Below are 14,445 nucleotides of genomic sequence, written 5' to 3'. Positions count from 1 at the left end.
CCAGCATCAGGGTTTTTTCCAGGGAGTCTTCTCTTCTCATGAGGTGACCAAAGTATTGGAGCCTCAGCTTCACGATCTGTCCTTCCAGTGAGCACTCAGGGCTGATTTCCTTCAGAATGGATACGTTTGATCTTCTTGCAGTCCATGGGACTCTCAAGAGTCTCCTCCAGCACCATAATTCAAAAGCATCAATTCTTCGGCGATCAGCCTTCTTTATGGTCCAGCTCTCACTTCCATACATCACTACTGGGAAAACCATGGCTTTAACTATACGGACCTTTGTTGGCAAGGTGATGCTTTTTAAGACGCTGTCTAGGTTTGCCATCGCCTTTCTCCCAAGGAGCAGGCATCTTTTAATTTCGTGACTGCTGTCACCATCTGCAGTGATCATGGAGCCCAAGAAAGTAAAATCTCTCACTGCCTCCATTTCTTCCCCTTCTATTTGCCAGCTCATACATACATACAAACAAACAAACAAACCCACCACCATTGACAATTTAGTTATCAGAATTAAATTCCTATCCCCTTACATAAAGAAAACATAACATAAAAATAAAATATTTCCTTTATCCAGTAAATGGCTTCCTTGTTTACTTCTTGCATACTGTTTCTTTTATATGTGATTATTACAATTTTTCCTAGTTATGACTTAAAAAACCGCTGTCTCCTGTAGAAATTAATCGAAACAAGTCCAGGTATATATTTTGGGGCATTGTTTGCTAAAGTATTCTCTGCTTTTCCCCCATTCTTTTTGAAATTCTTGTCTGAGTTATCCCCTAATTGTTTCTGTTAATCTGGCCAGTTCACTATAATCTAATAATTTATCCTGCCATTTCTTTTTTGTTGTCACAAGTTCTTTTTTCCAATTCTTGGCAATTAAGATCGTCCCCGCACCTGTGGCATAAAGGAATATTTTCCAGTCTTTTTTTTGCTATACCTGTGTCTGTTATTCCTAATAGGAAAGCTTCTGTATTTTTCACAAAGTTATATTTAAACATTTTTTAAAAGTTCACCTTATACTATGATGCGGTAAAGCAGAAGAGACACTTCTACATATCTGGTGGACCTGTGAAAAAATCAAAAGCTTCTGGGATATAGTATAGTGTATGAGGAAACCCACTCTTTAACACTGACTTGGAACAAATGGCAATTCGGATTTTTACGCAGATAGCCGTTTGCTCTGATTCAGTGGTAAAAAACAGTTTTTCACATGGAAAGCACCGGGCCAAAAAAAGGAAAGAAAGGTACTTGGACACAGAACTTTTAAGCAAGCACCCCCAAACTCGGCCCTGTAGATGTTTTGGGACTACAATTCCCATCATCCCTGACCACTGGTCAAGTTAGCTAGGAATAATGGAGGTTGTAGTCCCAAAACATCTGGAGGGCCGAGTTTGGGGGTGCCTGCTTTAAAGCAGGGAACTGTGCCTTGAAACATGGCAAAAAAGGAAGTCTGGATCAGCCCTCAGTGTTGTCCTTGTTGTCCATCAGGAAGAAGGAAGAGGGCAAAACTGGGAAAACTAGAGTGAGTTGGTTATGCCTTTATTGGCTCTAGCTCCACCTACTGTTGGACTCCCTGTCTTCCTCCCTACCAGCCACCACAGATCATAACAACTTTGCTTTGCTTTCCTGTAGGGAACAAGGGACTCCCTGGTCCCCGTGGACAGCCAGGAACCCCAGGAATAGCTGGGCTTCCAGGCAGAGAGAAAGGACCTCCTGGAGACTCAGGTCTCCCTGGAACATCTGGTTCTCGCGGCTTCCCAGGACAGAAGGGAACCTCTGGCATCCTAGGTTTTCCAGGAATGCCCGGAGGAAATGTAAGTATGCCTGTTTCTGGGGACTTATGTTGGATTCATTTTGACTGCTTTAAAGCACATTCAAAGCAAATTCTTTCCCTCAGAGAGTTCTGGGAAGTATGGCTTGTTAAGGCTTGCTGGAGATTGTAACTGTGATGGGGTGAACTACAGTGCCCAGAATTATTTGAGGGAAAGAATGTGTTTTGAGTGTGCTTTAAAGTTACAGTGTATACAGCAGAGTACCACTGTTGGGCTCTGAAGGGAGAGCCAAATGGAAGCAGGTCATGTACATCATTTCACCATGTAAACATTAGGCCTGGCTTTTGTGGATGCCTACAGGCTTCCACTAGCGGGACGCGGGTGGCACACGCCTAGGACTTGCCGATCGCATGGTCGGTGGTTCGAATCCCCGCGGCGGGGTGCGCTCCCGTCGTTAGGTCCCAGCGCCTGCCAATCTAGGAGTTCAAAAGCACCCCCGGGTGCAAGTAGATAAATAGGGACCGCTTACCAGCGGGAAGGTAAACGGCGTTCCGTGTGCTGCGCTGGTGCTGGCTCGCCAGAGCAGCTTCGTCACGCTGGCCACGTGACCCAGAAGTGTCTGCAGACAGCGCTGGCTCCCGGCCTATAGAGTGAGATTGAGCGCACAACCCTAGAGTCTGGCAAGACTGGCCCGTACGGGCAGGGGTACCTTTACCTTTACCTTTACAGGCTTCCACTGTTTTGTGGGAGGGGTTAAAGTGCATACTAGAAATTTAGGTTTGTGCAGTTAAACTGGATTAAAGTGCTCTGTCACCTGGGCACAACAAATCCACTCTAAAAAGCACACAGGGACTCTTTTTACTTAGCAAAGAGATGGGGAAATGCCCTGAAAAGCATGGGATGAACGAATAATTAGCAGGAAGACATATAAACAGAACAAATGCTCAATAAAAACTGTGTGGGATAAATTGCAGTACAGTGGTACCTTGGTTCTTGAACAGCTTAGTTGTCAAACAAATTGGCTCCCAAACCCTGAAGTAAGAAAGATTTGCGAACGTTTTTTGGAAGCCGAACCTCCATTAATGCATGAAGGGGTTAGGATCACAGAGTAAGCTATTGGTGCTAGAGTTGACTAAGTCATGCCCCCTCACCTCTGGTAAAGAAGGGAGTGAAGCTTCTTTGCTCACTCTCAGTCTACCATGTGAAAATCGCAAGGATTGGAGGTCTGGACCTGGGGCTCCAGGTACAGACCACATGTTTAGAAAAGTTTTCTACTGTATTTTGTAACAAGATTTCTGCCTGAGTTTTTCCTGCTGCTGTATGGAAAGGCACATGAATCTGACCTTTGATGCATTTGTAAACTTACTAAAAACTGTGTGGTCTGTTCACTGCAAGGGGGTAGAAAGGGAAGCACTTTAAACAACTCAGGACAATATATTTAAAAGGTTTAAGCAGCCTAAATTCCCACACTTTATTGCTGCATGTTTTGTGACTTTTAAAAAACCACTTTTACTGAAAACTCTTGTTGCCCTGCATTTCCGATTTAGGGATCCAGTGAATTCTTTTAACCAAATACATTTGTATCATAATCCTGACAAACCGGACATAGTCTAACCTCCTCATAAGCTTTGAGCAAACACAGAAAGATGAATACTCAGTGAGGTTGTCTGGAGGAGTCCTCTGTCTTTCTGAACCCTTTGTGAACACGGACTTGAATGTGGGCTGGATCTTTCACAAGGACCATTTCCATGTGGACATCTCCAGGGAATGACTGTCAGAAGCTGTGCATAGCAATGCATGCTGCTGTTTCATAGTGGTGAACATTATGAGGCCATACATTTCTCTCTGCCCTGCTGATGTAATTTTATCTATAATACTTTTTACTAGCTTTAATGTTAATATATCCTGCTCTGGAATATTTTATTCTGTGAAAGGTGAATTATAAATAAAGTGATTTCCTTCACCAGGGTGATGAGGGTTTGATGGGGCCATCTGGATTCCCAGGGAATACGGGATTGCGTGGTTCAAAGGGTAAGTCACTGGTGTGATATTTTCAGGTACCATTTCCAACGGGGAAACTACAAAGGGGCCACAGCAGGAGATAGTGCTAATGGGGAATATAAAGTTGTGTATTGTGTGCATTGGTGGAGATGTGCTAGAATGGGACGAGTAGTTAAGTATAGTATGATTTATGTAAATGCATACATTTGAGTATACATCAAATGAGGGATGCGGGTGGCACTGTAGGTTAAACCACAGAGCCTAGGACTTGCTGGTCAGAAGGTTGGCGGTTCGAATCCCCACAATGGGGTGAGCTCCTGTTGCTCAGTCCCTGCTCCTGCCAACCTAGCAGTTCGAAAGCATGCAGTGTAAGTAGATAAATAGGTACCGCTCCAGCGGGAAGGTAAACGGCGTTTCCGTGCACTGCTCTGGTTTGCCAGAAGCGGCTTAGTCATGCTGGCCACATGACCCAGAAGCTGTACTCCGGCTCCCTCGGCCAATAAAGTGAGATGAGTGCCACAACCCCAGAGTCGGCCACGACTGGACCTCATGGTCAGGGGTCCCTTTACCTTTACCTTATACATTTGAGTAATCAGAATTTGAGTGTGATGAATAGGTGTTAGTGGTTGGGGGGGGGAGTGTTGTATATTGTGAGTCAGGATGTGCCTTGGTAAGAGGGAGGCTGAGGAAAGGAGGAAGCCCTTGATCCTGAAGACATTTTGCAAAATGTGCTGCTATCTTTTTGGTTTTTGCAGGATCTTGTTTTTTTATTGTAGTCTTTTACAGATAACTCACAACTTAATGTGTGTTTAACTTATGCACATTCAGCTTTACACTCGTGGCAAAAAGATTTTTTTTTTTTAAGAAAATTGAAAAGGGACAAAAAACAGACAGGCATCTAGGGGGAGAAAACTCTGGCAACCCCACCCACCACTGCACCCAGGATGTTTTGACTATATGTGATTTTAGCTTTATGCGCTATCCCTGTAACATAACCCCTGGATAAGTGTTGTATTATATGTAGTTCTTCAGTTTTATTGGTTTTGTGTTTGTGTGCACGCATGCGCACTAAAGAAAGAGAGAGAAGGAATTCATAATTTTGTAAACTGCTTGAAAGTGTACATACGTTAAGTGTTATAAATATATGTTAAATAAATGAAAGTAATTTTGTTTTTTTAACCATCTTTGGTGCTCCTAGTAACAGGCAGCATTTAAAGTGAAAGAAATGTCATTGCTGTGCTCTCATAACACTTGAACCCTTGGCCACTTAATGAAATTGATTGGCAGGTTCAAGACTAGGAACACACCACATACCGTATTTTTCGCCCTATAGGACGCACTTTTTCCCCTCCAAAAATGAAGGGGAAATGCGTGTGCGTCCTATGGGGCGAATGCAGGCTTACGCTGAAGCCTGGAGAGCGAGAGGGGTCGGTGCGCACCGACCCCTCTAGCTCTCCAGGCTTCAGGAGAGCCGCAGCGCCAGTCCCACAAGGTCGGGGGACAGCGGGGAGGTGGAACGCCACCATCCCGCTGTCTCCCGATGTGGTTTGGAGGCTGATGGCGGGGAGACGCGTGCTTCTCCCGGCCGCCAGCCCTGCAAGCTCCGGGGACAGCAGGGAGGCGCAGCGCGTCTTCCCGCTGTCCCCGGACCTGATCTGCAGGCGGGCGGCGGGGAGAAGAGCGCTTCTCCCCGCTGCCTGCCCCGCAAGCTCCGGGGACAGCTGGGAGGCGCAGCGCGTCCTCCAGCTGTCCCCGGACCTGATATGCAGGTGGGTGGCGGGGAGAAGAGCACTTCTCCCCGCTGCCTGCCCCGCAAGCTCCGGGGACAGCTGGGAGGCGCAGCACGTCCTCCTTCTGTCCCCGGACCTGATCTGCAGGCGGGTGGCGGGGAGAAGAGCACTTCTCCCCGCTGCCTGCCCCGCAAGCTCCGGGGACAGCTGGGAGGCGCAGCGTGTCCTCCCTCTGTCCCCAGACCTGGTCTGCAGGTGGGCTGCGGGGAGAAGAGCGCTTCTCCCCCCTGCCGGCCCCACAAGCGCCTGGGGGGAAAATAATTTTTTTTTCTTTATTTCCCCCCCAAAAAACTTGGTGCGTCCTATGGGCCGGTGCGTCCTATGGGGCGAAAAATACAGTAATTAATTTACGTGGTTCAGTGCCACTCTGCTGTAGGAATGATCAATAGCTTGTGATATATGGACTGCTGCCTCGTGTGGTGAGCCACTGAACAGCAAAGTGACAGCTTCTACAGGATGTGACTTCATGAACTGAAACTGACCCCCAACCATTAAGTCCAGCCATTGGATCCTCTCTGACAGGAGGGAGTATATGAGGGTTTTCTGTTCCAGTTGAGCTTTGTTCAAGTGAAATGGCCTTCCTAAGCTCTGGTGTGCTTCTCTATCCTTGGTGGTGCATCATTTCTAACTCTCTGAGAGTTGCAGCTTACATGGGAACTTCTGGAGACATAATAGTGGTGGTGGTTGTTCCCTTCTTCCAGGTGACCGAGGAGAATCATTTGGAATCCCAGGTGGTGTAGGACCTAAAGGAGAACAAGGGGACCCTGGACTTCCAGGTATACAACTGATGGTGAACTTTGAAAGGTTTCTGAAAGGAAAAGCTTCTGATTAAGCTTCTGATTAAGCTTCTGATTGATTAAGACTTTATACTCCTTTAGTTTTAAGATAAAAGTAGGTAGTCGCATTATTCGCAATTTTTCAGATTGCCACTGTCAGGATAGGGCTATATTGGACATTCTCTATCTGCTACCACAAGGGCTCTTGCACTAGCTGACATGTGGGTGTTAATGCTGCACAACAGAGGAATCCAACACAACAGTTGCAATCACAGATATTTGTTGCATAATAGATTACACAATCTATTGCACAACAAAGTTACTAGCAGCCTGATAATGCATTCTCAGGTGCAACAACACTCCACTAGTGCGAAATATATCTCCAATGGAACAATTATATACGCTAAGTGACTTTAACTTAACACTGCTGACCTGTCTCTGATGGCACACACCATGTGTTTTGGATGTAGATACATGCTTGGGGGGGCAGAGCTCAGTGGTGTATTTTGCATGTGAAACATCCCAGGCTGAGTCCCTGGCAATTCCAGCTTAAAATTTAGTGAGTTGGGAAAGATGCAGGATGATTGGTGGTGGGCCAGTGGCCAAATGGACCAGTGCATTAAATATCTAAAACAGTGACAAGACTTCCTGTGTGATCTTTTGAGGTGCAAGAGGACTTGATGGACCAAAGGGTGAGCCAGGATTCCCAGGAAGCGTTGGGATAAAAGGAAGTAAAGGTACACCAGGGGACTTTGGCCAAGATGGACCACCAGGTATCTATGCTCTTTTGCGGGTAGTTAACCAGACAGGCCATGTTTCCTGTGAGATGAATATTCAGTTCAACAAATGCATGGGAACGCTGCCTTCTTTTCCTCCCCTCCAAGACTTTATATTAGCAAGTGGGGTTTAGTGGTGGCAACAGGGGTTGCCAACCTTAGCACCCACAAGGCCTCTGAGTGCCTTGGTCATGAGGTGGTGAGAGTGGTTACTTTTTACATCCTTACATACTATAGAGCTGAAGGAACAAGTTGGAAGCATGAGCTCACTAGATGACCCTGGGACAGGCACTTCCATCTACTGAATTTTGCTGAAAGTAGACCCACTGAAATTAATGAACCCAACTTAGTCATTTCCATTAATTTTAATGGTCTGCTCTGAGTATGACTAATGTTGGATAAACCTAGTGTTGACAATGCTCAGCTGGACTGACCAATGGTCTATTGGTAGGAAGCAATTTCCTGCATTCCTGCAGCCTTCCTCCTGCACTTGTTTTCTTGAAAATTCATCTGAGTTCAATGTACACATGCTCAAAAGCTTCGGAGAGTCCAAACTTTGCTGCGTAATATGGATTACAGTAATACTGTAATACTGTAATATGGATTACAGTAACTGTCTGCTGTTGTTCTGTTGAAGCTTTTTCCTGCTATTGTTGGGGGGTTGATTTGTGTATTTTTCATGAATTGCCTGGGTTTTATTTTTATGTTTCGTTTTGCTTTTATGTGTGCTTATGCTCTCAGGGTCTTTTTGCACAGCAAGAGATCTCACAAGTTAAATAGATAATAATAATGTGTCATGCATTTTAAGGCTGTGTCTTAATCTGTTGATTCTTCCTCTCCCCCCGCCCACGTCCCAGGTTTCCCTGGAGTTGGGATTTCAAGGGGCAACCCAGGTTTTCCAGGCATTCCTGGGCAGCGTGGCCCTCCAGGACTTACAGGGCTTCCTGGCATTGCAGGGATAAAAGGTATGACTTTATTTTCTTAAATTACCCAAAATGTTGGTAGGGAGGGAGATCTGGAAAGACAAAGGTTGACATGAACCATTAATCACCCTGAGAGCAGACTGACTGAAGTCAACAGGCTTCAATCCATTGTTCATTTCAACGAGTCCAGTATCAGGGACATTTCGGCAGGGAGGCATGTGCAGGGAATTTCCTGCAGAAGCCAGTAATGGTCAATAGCTAACTGTGGAGTAAGGGCACCATCATTGGTACTATGCAAGCATGTGGTGACTAGCTTGACCTCCCTCTGACTAAGTCACTGATTCATACTAAGGTGGAGGGGAGTGAGGTTGCCATGATGCAAATGCTGTGGCAGGAGCACCAGATAGGTTCTGCTAGGACATTTGCACTATGCTGACCTCTCCAGAGCTTTGCCCCTCTCTATCCTACTTTACAACACCAGCTCAGCTGGAGGGAGGAGGGTGAACAGCCCCACCCCATTATGCTATCTTTTCTGCTGCTATGATGGTGAGTCAGTACAGAGCCTTTTCGGCAGTGGCCCCAAGATAATGGAATAGGGTAGGACAGTTCTACTTCCTCACTCTGGGTTTTTAGACTTCATTTGTTGAATTAAATTTGTACAGCTGGCCATCAAAGTATCAAAGAATATTTCCTAGGTGGCTTATATGCATAACAGTATTAAAAAAAACATCCAGTATATAATAATTAAAATCAACATTAAGCTGTGAAACTTTTTGTAAACTGCTTTGAGGTTTGCTTGCTTTTTAAAATCAAATGGTACATAATTTTTATGACTTAATAAAAATAAATAAAATTAAAGATTGGGGGAACCTTTCTTGATCGTGATACTATCAGGGCAGACATATTAGGTCCCACTTTCAGTACTATTTACACCTGAAAATATTTTGCTGCGGACACACTGCTTTATTTCTAGTCAGTATATATCCTGTAACTTAGTGCTAAAATCCTGTGACTTTTTATACCACAAATGTTCTGCCTTATTTTCCTGCTTTTGTTGTTCTGTAGCTGTGATTCTCACTTTTTTTCTCTGAGCCACACTTTCGGGGGGGGAAATTTGCTTGCAGCATACCCAAAAAAATTTATTGTTAAGAAATACATTGGGAAACAAAAAGAAACACAGAACGCAACTACTTTGCAATATGATCGTGGAACATCCAGAAAGTATAAAGTAGTGCAGCTGCATAAGAACATGAATCATTCCCAAACTATAATATTGATTGTCCTTGAATCTTCCTGCTACACTTGCATAGCATGCCACACCCTTTGAGAATCACTGCTCCACAGCACTGTGGAGAGCAATAATGTGGTAGCACTGGGGAAGAATTGCAGAACAAACCGAAGCAGAACCAATCCCTCACTAATGCACTGTTCTTGTGTCAAGAACATGTAGTAGAATATGCTCACAATAAAACGCCTGTCTGAAAGCGCCGTCCATTTGTATCTTTAAAGGTGACTATAAGCCTTGCTATAGGTCCACTGGCTCACAAGGCAGGGCAAATAAATCTTCGAATAAATAAGCCAATTTTCCTCCAGTGTCTCAGTTGCTTCCTGTTACTCAATTCAGTGTTTTCCAAATATCTCCTCAGGATTCCCCGGCTCTCCAGGCTTGACTGGCTTAAATGGTTTACCAGGCACAAAGGGCTCACCTGGAACACCAGGTAAATAAATTGAAACAGACTAGGAAGACACCTAATAACGTGGGCACCTGCTCCATCTTTTGGTAGTTATCTCCAAGACCACCTGTGGACCTTGAGGTCCTGGAATAGGGAACCTCAGGGCTGCTAAATGTGACCCTCCATGTCTCTCTCTCACTCTTGAAACACTCCCCACCCCCCCTCCTTGGCCCGTCATTTCACCCTCACTTGAGTGCTTTTGTCTGGCTGCAGTGTGTCCTGAGACTGGGGCAATTTGTCTTGCTTGTTTGGGTAGGGAAGGGAGAGGGGAGTGAGTGTGTATGTGTACACCTGCAGAAACCGCTGACTTCTCTCTGTGTGTGTGTGTGTGTGTGACGTAGCCTGGTGCACAAAGGTAAAGGTCGTGTTTTTTGCCTTGCCCACTTTGGACTCTAGCCCCAACCACTGCTGTCATGTGTGTCCCCCCCCCCGCCCCGCCCCCCCGAAAGTTGCCTATGAGGGAATGTGGCCACTTCAAATCCTTTGACAGCCGATTCCTAAAGGAGCCTTTGCCATCTCCGCAACCTATACCCAAATCTCTAAATATCACAGCGATGAGATTAAGGTATACTTTTCTTTAGCCCTCTCGGAAATTCCATTCTCTGCAACAATTTTTGTGGTCTGTTTAAATTTCCTTGCACTGCCAACATTCTCAGCTAAGTGCCAGAGCAGGATACTGTGCCCCCAGCAGAGGAGGGAAGAAGTGTTGTGTGGTCCATTGCGGGGGGGGGGGTTCTTTGATGGTGTTTAATGGGCTGCTTTGACCTGCTTTTCATCCTCCCACTCCTTGTTAGGTCTGAGTGAAATTGGACTTCCAGGGCCTGCAGGAATGCCAGGTGCCAAAGGAGAACAGGGCGTTCCCGGTTTTCAAATCGGACCCCCAGGCTTGCCTGGACAGAAGGGACCTGCAGGAGACTTGGGTAAATAACAGCAACCGCAATGAAATCATAAACAGCAGCTGAAAGAGACCATGAGCTAGAAGAGGAGTGTAGAGAGCTGGTGCAGCAGAATGGTTAAGATACTGGACTATGGACAGGGAAGTCCCTGGTTCATATTTCACCTCTGCCATGAACTCGGAAGCTGGCCTAACACAAACCTCTCTCTGTCCCTCCTCTCTCTCCCCCCCCCCACTACAACTGCAGTGCGGTAATCATTGTAAGGCTGGGATGGGAACTTGTACGTCTCCTAGATGTTGATCACTCTCCCATCAGCCTAAAATAGCATGGCCAAGGATTGGGAGCAATGGGAACTATGATCCAACATCTGGATTGTATACAGGTTCCCATCCCTCTTGTAAGAGTTACAAAAGTGTTATGTTCACACACACAGTTCTTTTTTTTTTTTGTAAAATGTTTAGGGGTACTCTCATTTTCCTACTCATATTGAAATACTGCCCCTCAATGAGGCCAAACTTAGATTCACAAAATGATTAGGGGTATGCATACCCCTGCGTCCCCCCAGAAAAAGCACATTTTATATATATAAGAGAGAGAGTGTGTGTGTGTGCGTGGAGATCATGGTGGCAAATATTTCTGCCTTAAAGCAATGGGATAAAAATAAAACAACTTAACTTAAATCATCCAAAAACAATAGCTGAGCTTGTGACAATAAATGACATTGCACGTTAAGCTCCATGCTACATGCTCCACTTCTGATTGAATATCTGATACGTATTTTATATAATAAATGTTTTCTTAAGGATGTCGTCATGCCACAGTTTGCATGGCTGCCAACCGGTGGTGCTACGTGCTACAGCATGACAACAAACAGGGCTCTTGGAGCTGCTGATCCATAGCTGCAGTGTTGGAGGGTGAGGGGGAGTGAACGAGAGACTCTGGCAGGTGACTGAGACCAGTAAATGAGTGGCTGGGTAGCCCAGGCCAGCTGGTGGAGTAGGCCAGCAAGTGGAGGTCTGGCCAGGGTAGTGGTAGCTTTGGCAAGGAGGGAGGGGGAACGGTGGTTTAGGCGAGGGGATGGTGTTGGTGAGCAAAGTGAGCTGGATCGCGCAGCCCCTAGTTCATATTCTTCTAGTTAATCTTTGTCCATGTCACTTTAGGTCGTCCTGGAGCTATGGGTCCTCCTGGTTTGCAAGGGCCTCCAGGCATCTCTCTTCCATCAAAAATTCCTGGGAGACCCGGTGATGCTGGACTTCCTGGAGAAGATGGTAGACCAGGTATGGAATCTGACCACTTGGCTTTAGAAATTAAACTGGAAAGAGAGAGACACATTAATCAAGCACCAGCGAAGCCCTGACAGGAGAATCTGCCAGAATGTGTGGTGGAATCCTGCAGTTCAGGAATACAACCTCCCAAAAGCTGGATCCAAAGGCTTTAAGTTCTATAATCAGCATAATGTACACAAATTAGGTTGAATAATGACCTTGCATGCATTTAACCAGCAGCATGCATATGCTGCTTAATGCATATGCTGCAGAATGAATTGAACAACTATAGCAAAAGTCTTGTGTTAATGTGCTTAATGTGCTTGAACGAACCAAGTCAGTTCAAGGCAGCAAACAAAATTGCAAGCATAAATATGCAATAATATGTTTTAAAATAAAAACACTTCTTATTTTGAAATATATTATTGTACATTTATGCTTGTAATTTCATTACTTTAAAAAATCTAATGCATTAGATATAATTCAGACAGTATAAAAACCTTTTCCAAAGTTACATCAATAAAGCAGTAGTATAAATATCAGGTTTTTTTTAAAAAAAAACCACTTAATCACACTTCATTACTAGACTATTGCTGCTGATTAAGGGTTGTCTGCAGCTGAGCCCAACTCAGAGCAGACCTGCTGAAGTGAATGGGCCTTAGTTTAGCATCTCCATTCATTTCAGTGGGTCTTCTTTGAGTACGACCAGCAATGGATGCAACCCTAAGAGTAAAAATGTAAACTCTTCCTTAGGTACAAGAACAAGGATTTTTTTGGGGGGGGGGAACAAGTGCGCAAAATATTAATTGGTATTCAGATCCTCCTGCCATCCTACGTATTAAAGGGCTATCTTTCCCCTGTGGTTATAAGGGTGATAAAAACTTCATTCTTAAAAATCCTACAACCATACTAGAGGTTGTAAGCTTGGATTCTACTTGCAAGGGTGTCCTCTCAGTTATACAATAATCTGCACCCTTTTGACAACAGTCTGCAGTGATGCCATATTGATGTTGCAATGTTTATGTTGGTTTGGATGTGGTCTGGTGAGCTGTGCAGAGCCTGGGGGAACCCTAAGGCTGAAGACCAACATAGTCTCTGAGCTACCTTTGTTCCTGTTTGCCCAGGCTTCCCAGGTCCCCCTGGGCCACGTGGACCACCAGGCCCAGCCTCCAACCAAGGTGTTACTGGTGACCCCGGCCTCCCTGGTCATCCTGGACTAAAAGGCTTCAAAGGTGACATGGGCTCCCCTGGGTTTGGCGGAGTCCCGGGAGCATCAGGATTCAAAGGTACAGTGTTACATCCATTAATATGATTATCATTTACATTATTTTTACAGCTTTCTCCTTCTAGTCATTCTTAAGCCCAAGTTAAGCTGTGATGGTCAGTAAATGGAAAAGGATATTGTGGTGGTGGTGTTGCTGCTGTTTTATATGCTGCCCATGTGACTGGGTTGCTTCAACTACTCTGTGTAGCTCCCAACAAAATGTGTAGAAGTAGGGAACTCAATCCAACTTAATTCCCTCACACTCCATGGGCCAACCTGTCCAGGAATCTTATGTAGGGCAGGTAGGGAATCTAAATAAATAAATGAACAGTGACAAGTGAGTGAGACATCCCATTTATAAATCACCTGATACCATAAAGTCATTGGATGATTGACAGCGATCAAAGTTTGAAGGGCCTCCCTGTAACTGATTGATCAGCTCCACTGGGGTTCCCTGGGGTTCCCTGTCATGGTTTGTCCTGCAATGTCAGGTGTCTGTGAGTTTGTGGTTTAGCAGACCAAACTGGCTTTCCCACCACTGGGGTAAAGGCAGATGCTTTTAAGACGCTCACAGTGTTAACAGGCCCAGTCCAGTTCTGCTTTCGCCCCAAATAAGTGAAAAGTTCTGCAGCATAAGTCAGTAGGAAGTTAGGTAGATCCTTCCGTCTCTTGCGTTAAGTGTTAAATAGGACAGTGGAACTGAGAGAAATGCTCTCTATATTTGCTTTTTACAGCAAAAGCTGACACTGCCAGGAGGACAGAGCTTCTCCGCAAAAGAGCAGTTCTGCCTAGGATAACAATATGTGTATAAAATGTTGAATTTCCATATGAAATTGGGGTTCCTCCTTTTCTCTTTGGAAAACACTTGCTAATAGAACACTCTTTGGAAAACACTTGCTAATAGAAGAGGAGGGAGCATGCAGCTGGACTTTGCATATGGCTGTGGTTGAGCTCTCTCAAAGTGACTGAGTGTCCAATCTTGGAGAGCTAACATGGTGAGGTGGTAGACCAGGACCTAGGAGACTGCAATTCATATCCCCATTTAGCTTCAACTTGGGACAGTGACTCCAGATTTGGGCACCAGAAATGAGCTCCTGGGGCAGGGTGATGCTAACCTCAAAGGAGATGGAAGCATTTGAAGCCCCTATGATTTTTCTCTGGGTCTTCCTTTTTTCTTTTATTTTTTTCCCTTCACAGTTCAGTTGCCAAAGTTGCAGTTCAAGCTGGAAGATCAGAATGAAGCTTCTGC

At 45.2% G+C, this 14,445-nt stretch overlaps 1 protein-coding gene across 4 annotated transcripts in view; it reads left to right on the top strand.

Annotated features, from left to right (window-relative positions):
• The window catches only part of COL4A6 (collagen type IV alpha 6 chain), a 173,782-nt gene that overhangs the window by 146,940 nt on the left and 12,397 nt on the right, over nt 1–14,445 (top strand). For all 4 annotated transcript variants that reach the window (XM_081846894.1, XM_081846896.1, XM_081846893.1 and 1 more), the window contains 9 exons: nt 1,633–1,814; nt 3,740–3,803; nt 6,265–6,339; nt 7,005–7,112; nt 7,973–8,080; nt 9,685–9,756; nt 10,566–10,691; nt 11,828–11,944; nt 13,057–13,218. In XM_081846894.1, coding sequence (XP_081703020.1) covers nt 1,633–1,814; nt 3,740–3,803; nt 6,265–6,339; nt 7,005–7,112; nt 7,973–8,080; nt 9,685–9,756; nt 10,566–10,691; nt 11,828–11,944; nt 13,057–13,218 — 1,014 coding nt within the window. The remainder of the gene's footprint in view (nt 1–1,632; nt 1,815–3,739; nt 3,804–6,264; nt 6,340–7,004; nt 7,113–7,972; nt 8,081–9,684; nt 9,757–10,565; nt 10,692–11,827; nt 11,945–13,056; nt 13,219–14,445) is intronic.

Source organism: Podarcis erhardii (assembly GCF_964252035.2).
Source record: "Podarcis erhardii genome assembly, chromosome: Z".
NCBI classification, from domain to species: domain Eukaryota; kingdom Metazoa; phylum Chordata; class Lepidosauria; order Squamata; family Lacertidae; genus Podarcis; species Podarcis erhardii.
The sequence above is the reverse complement of the archived record's forward strand: the minus strand, read 5'-3'. Positions and strand labels throughout refer to the sequence as shown.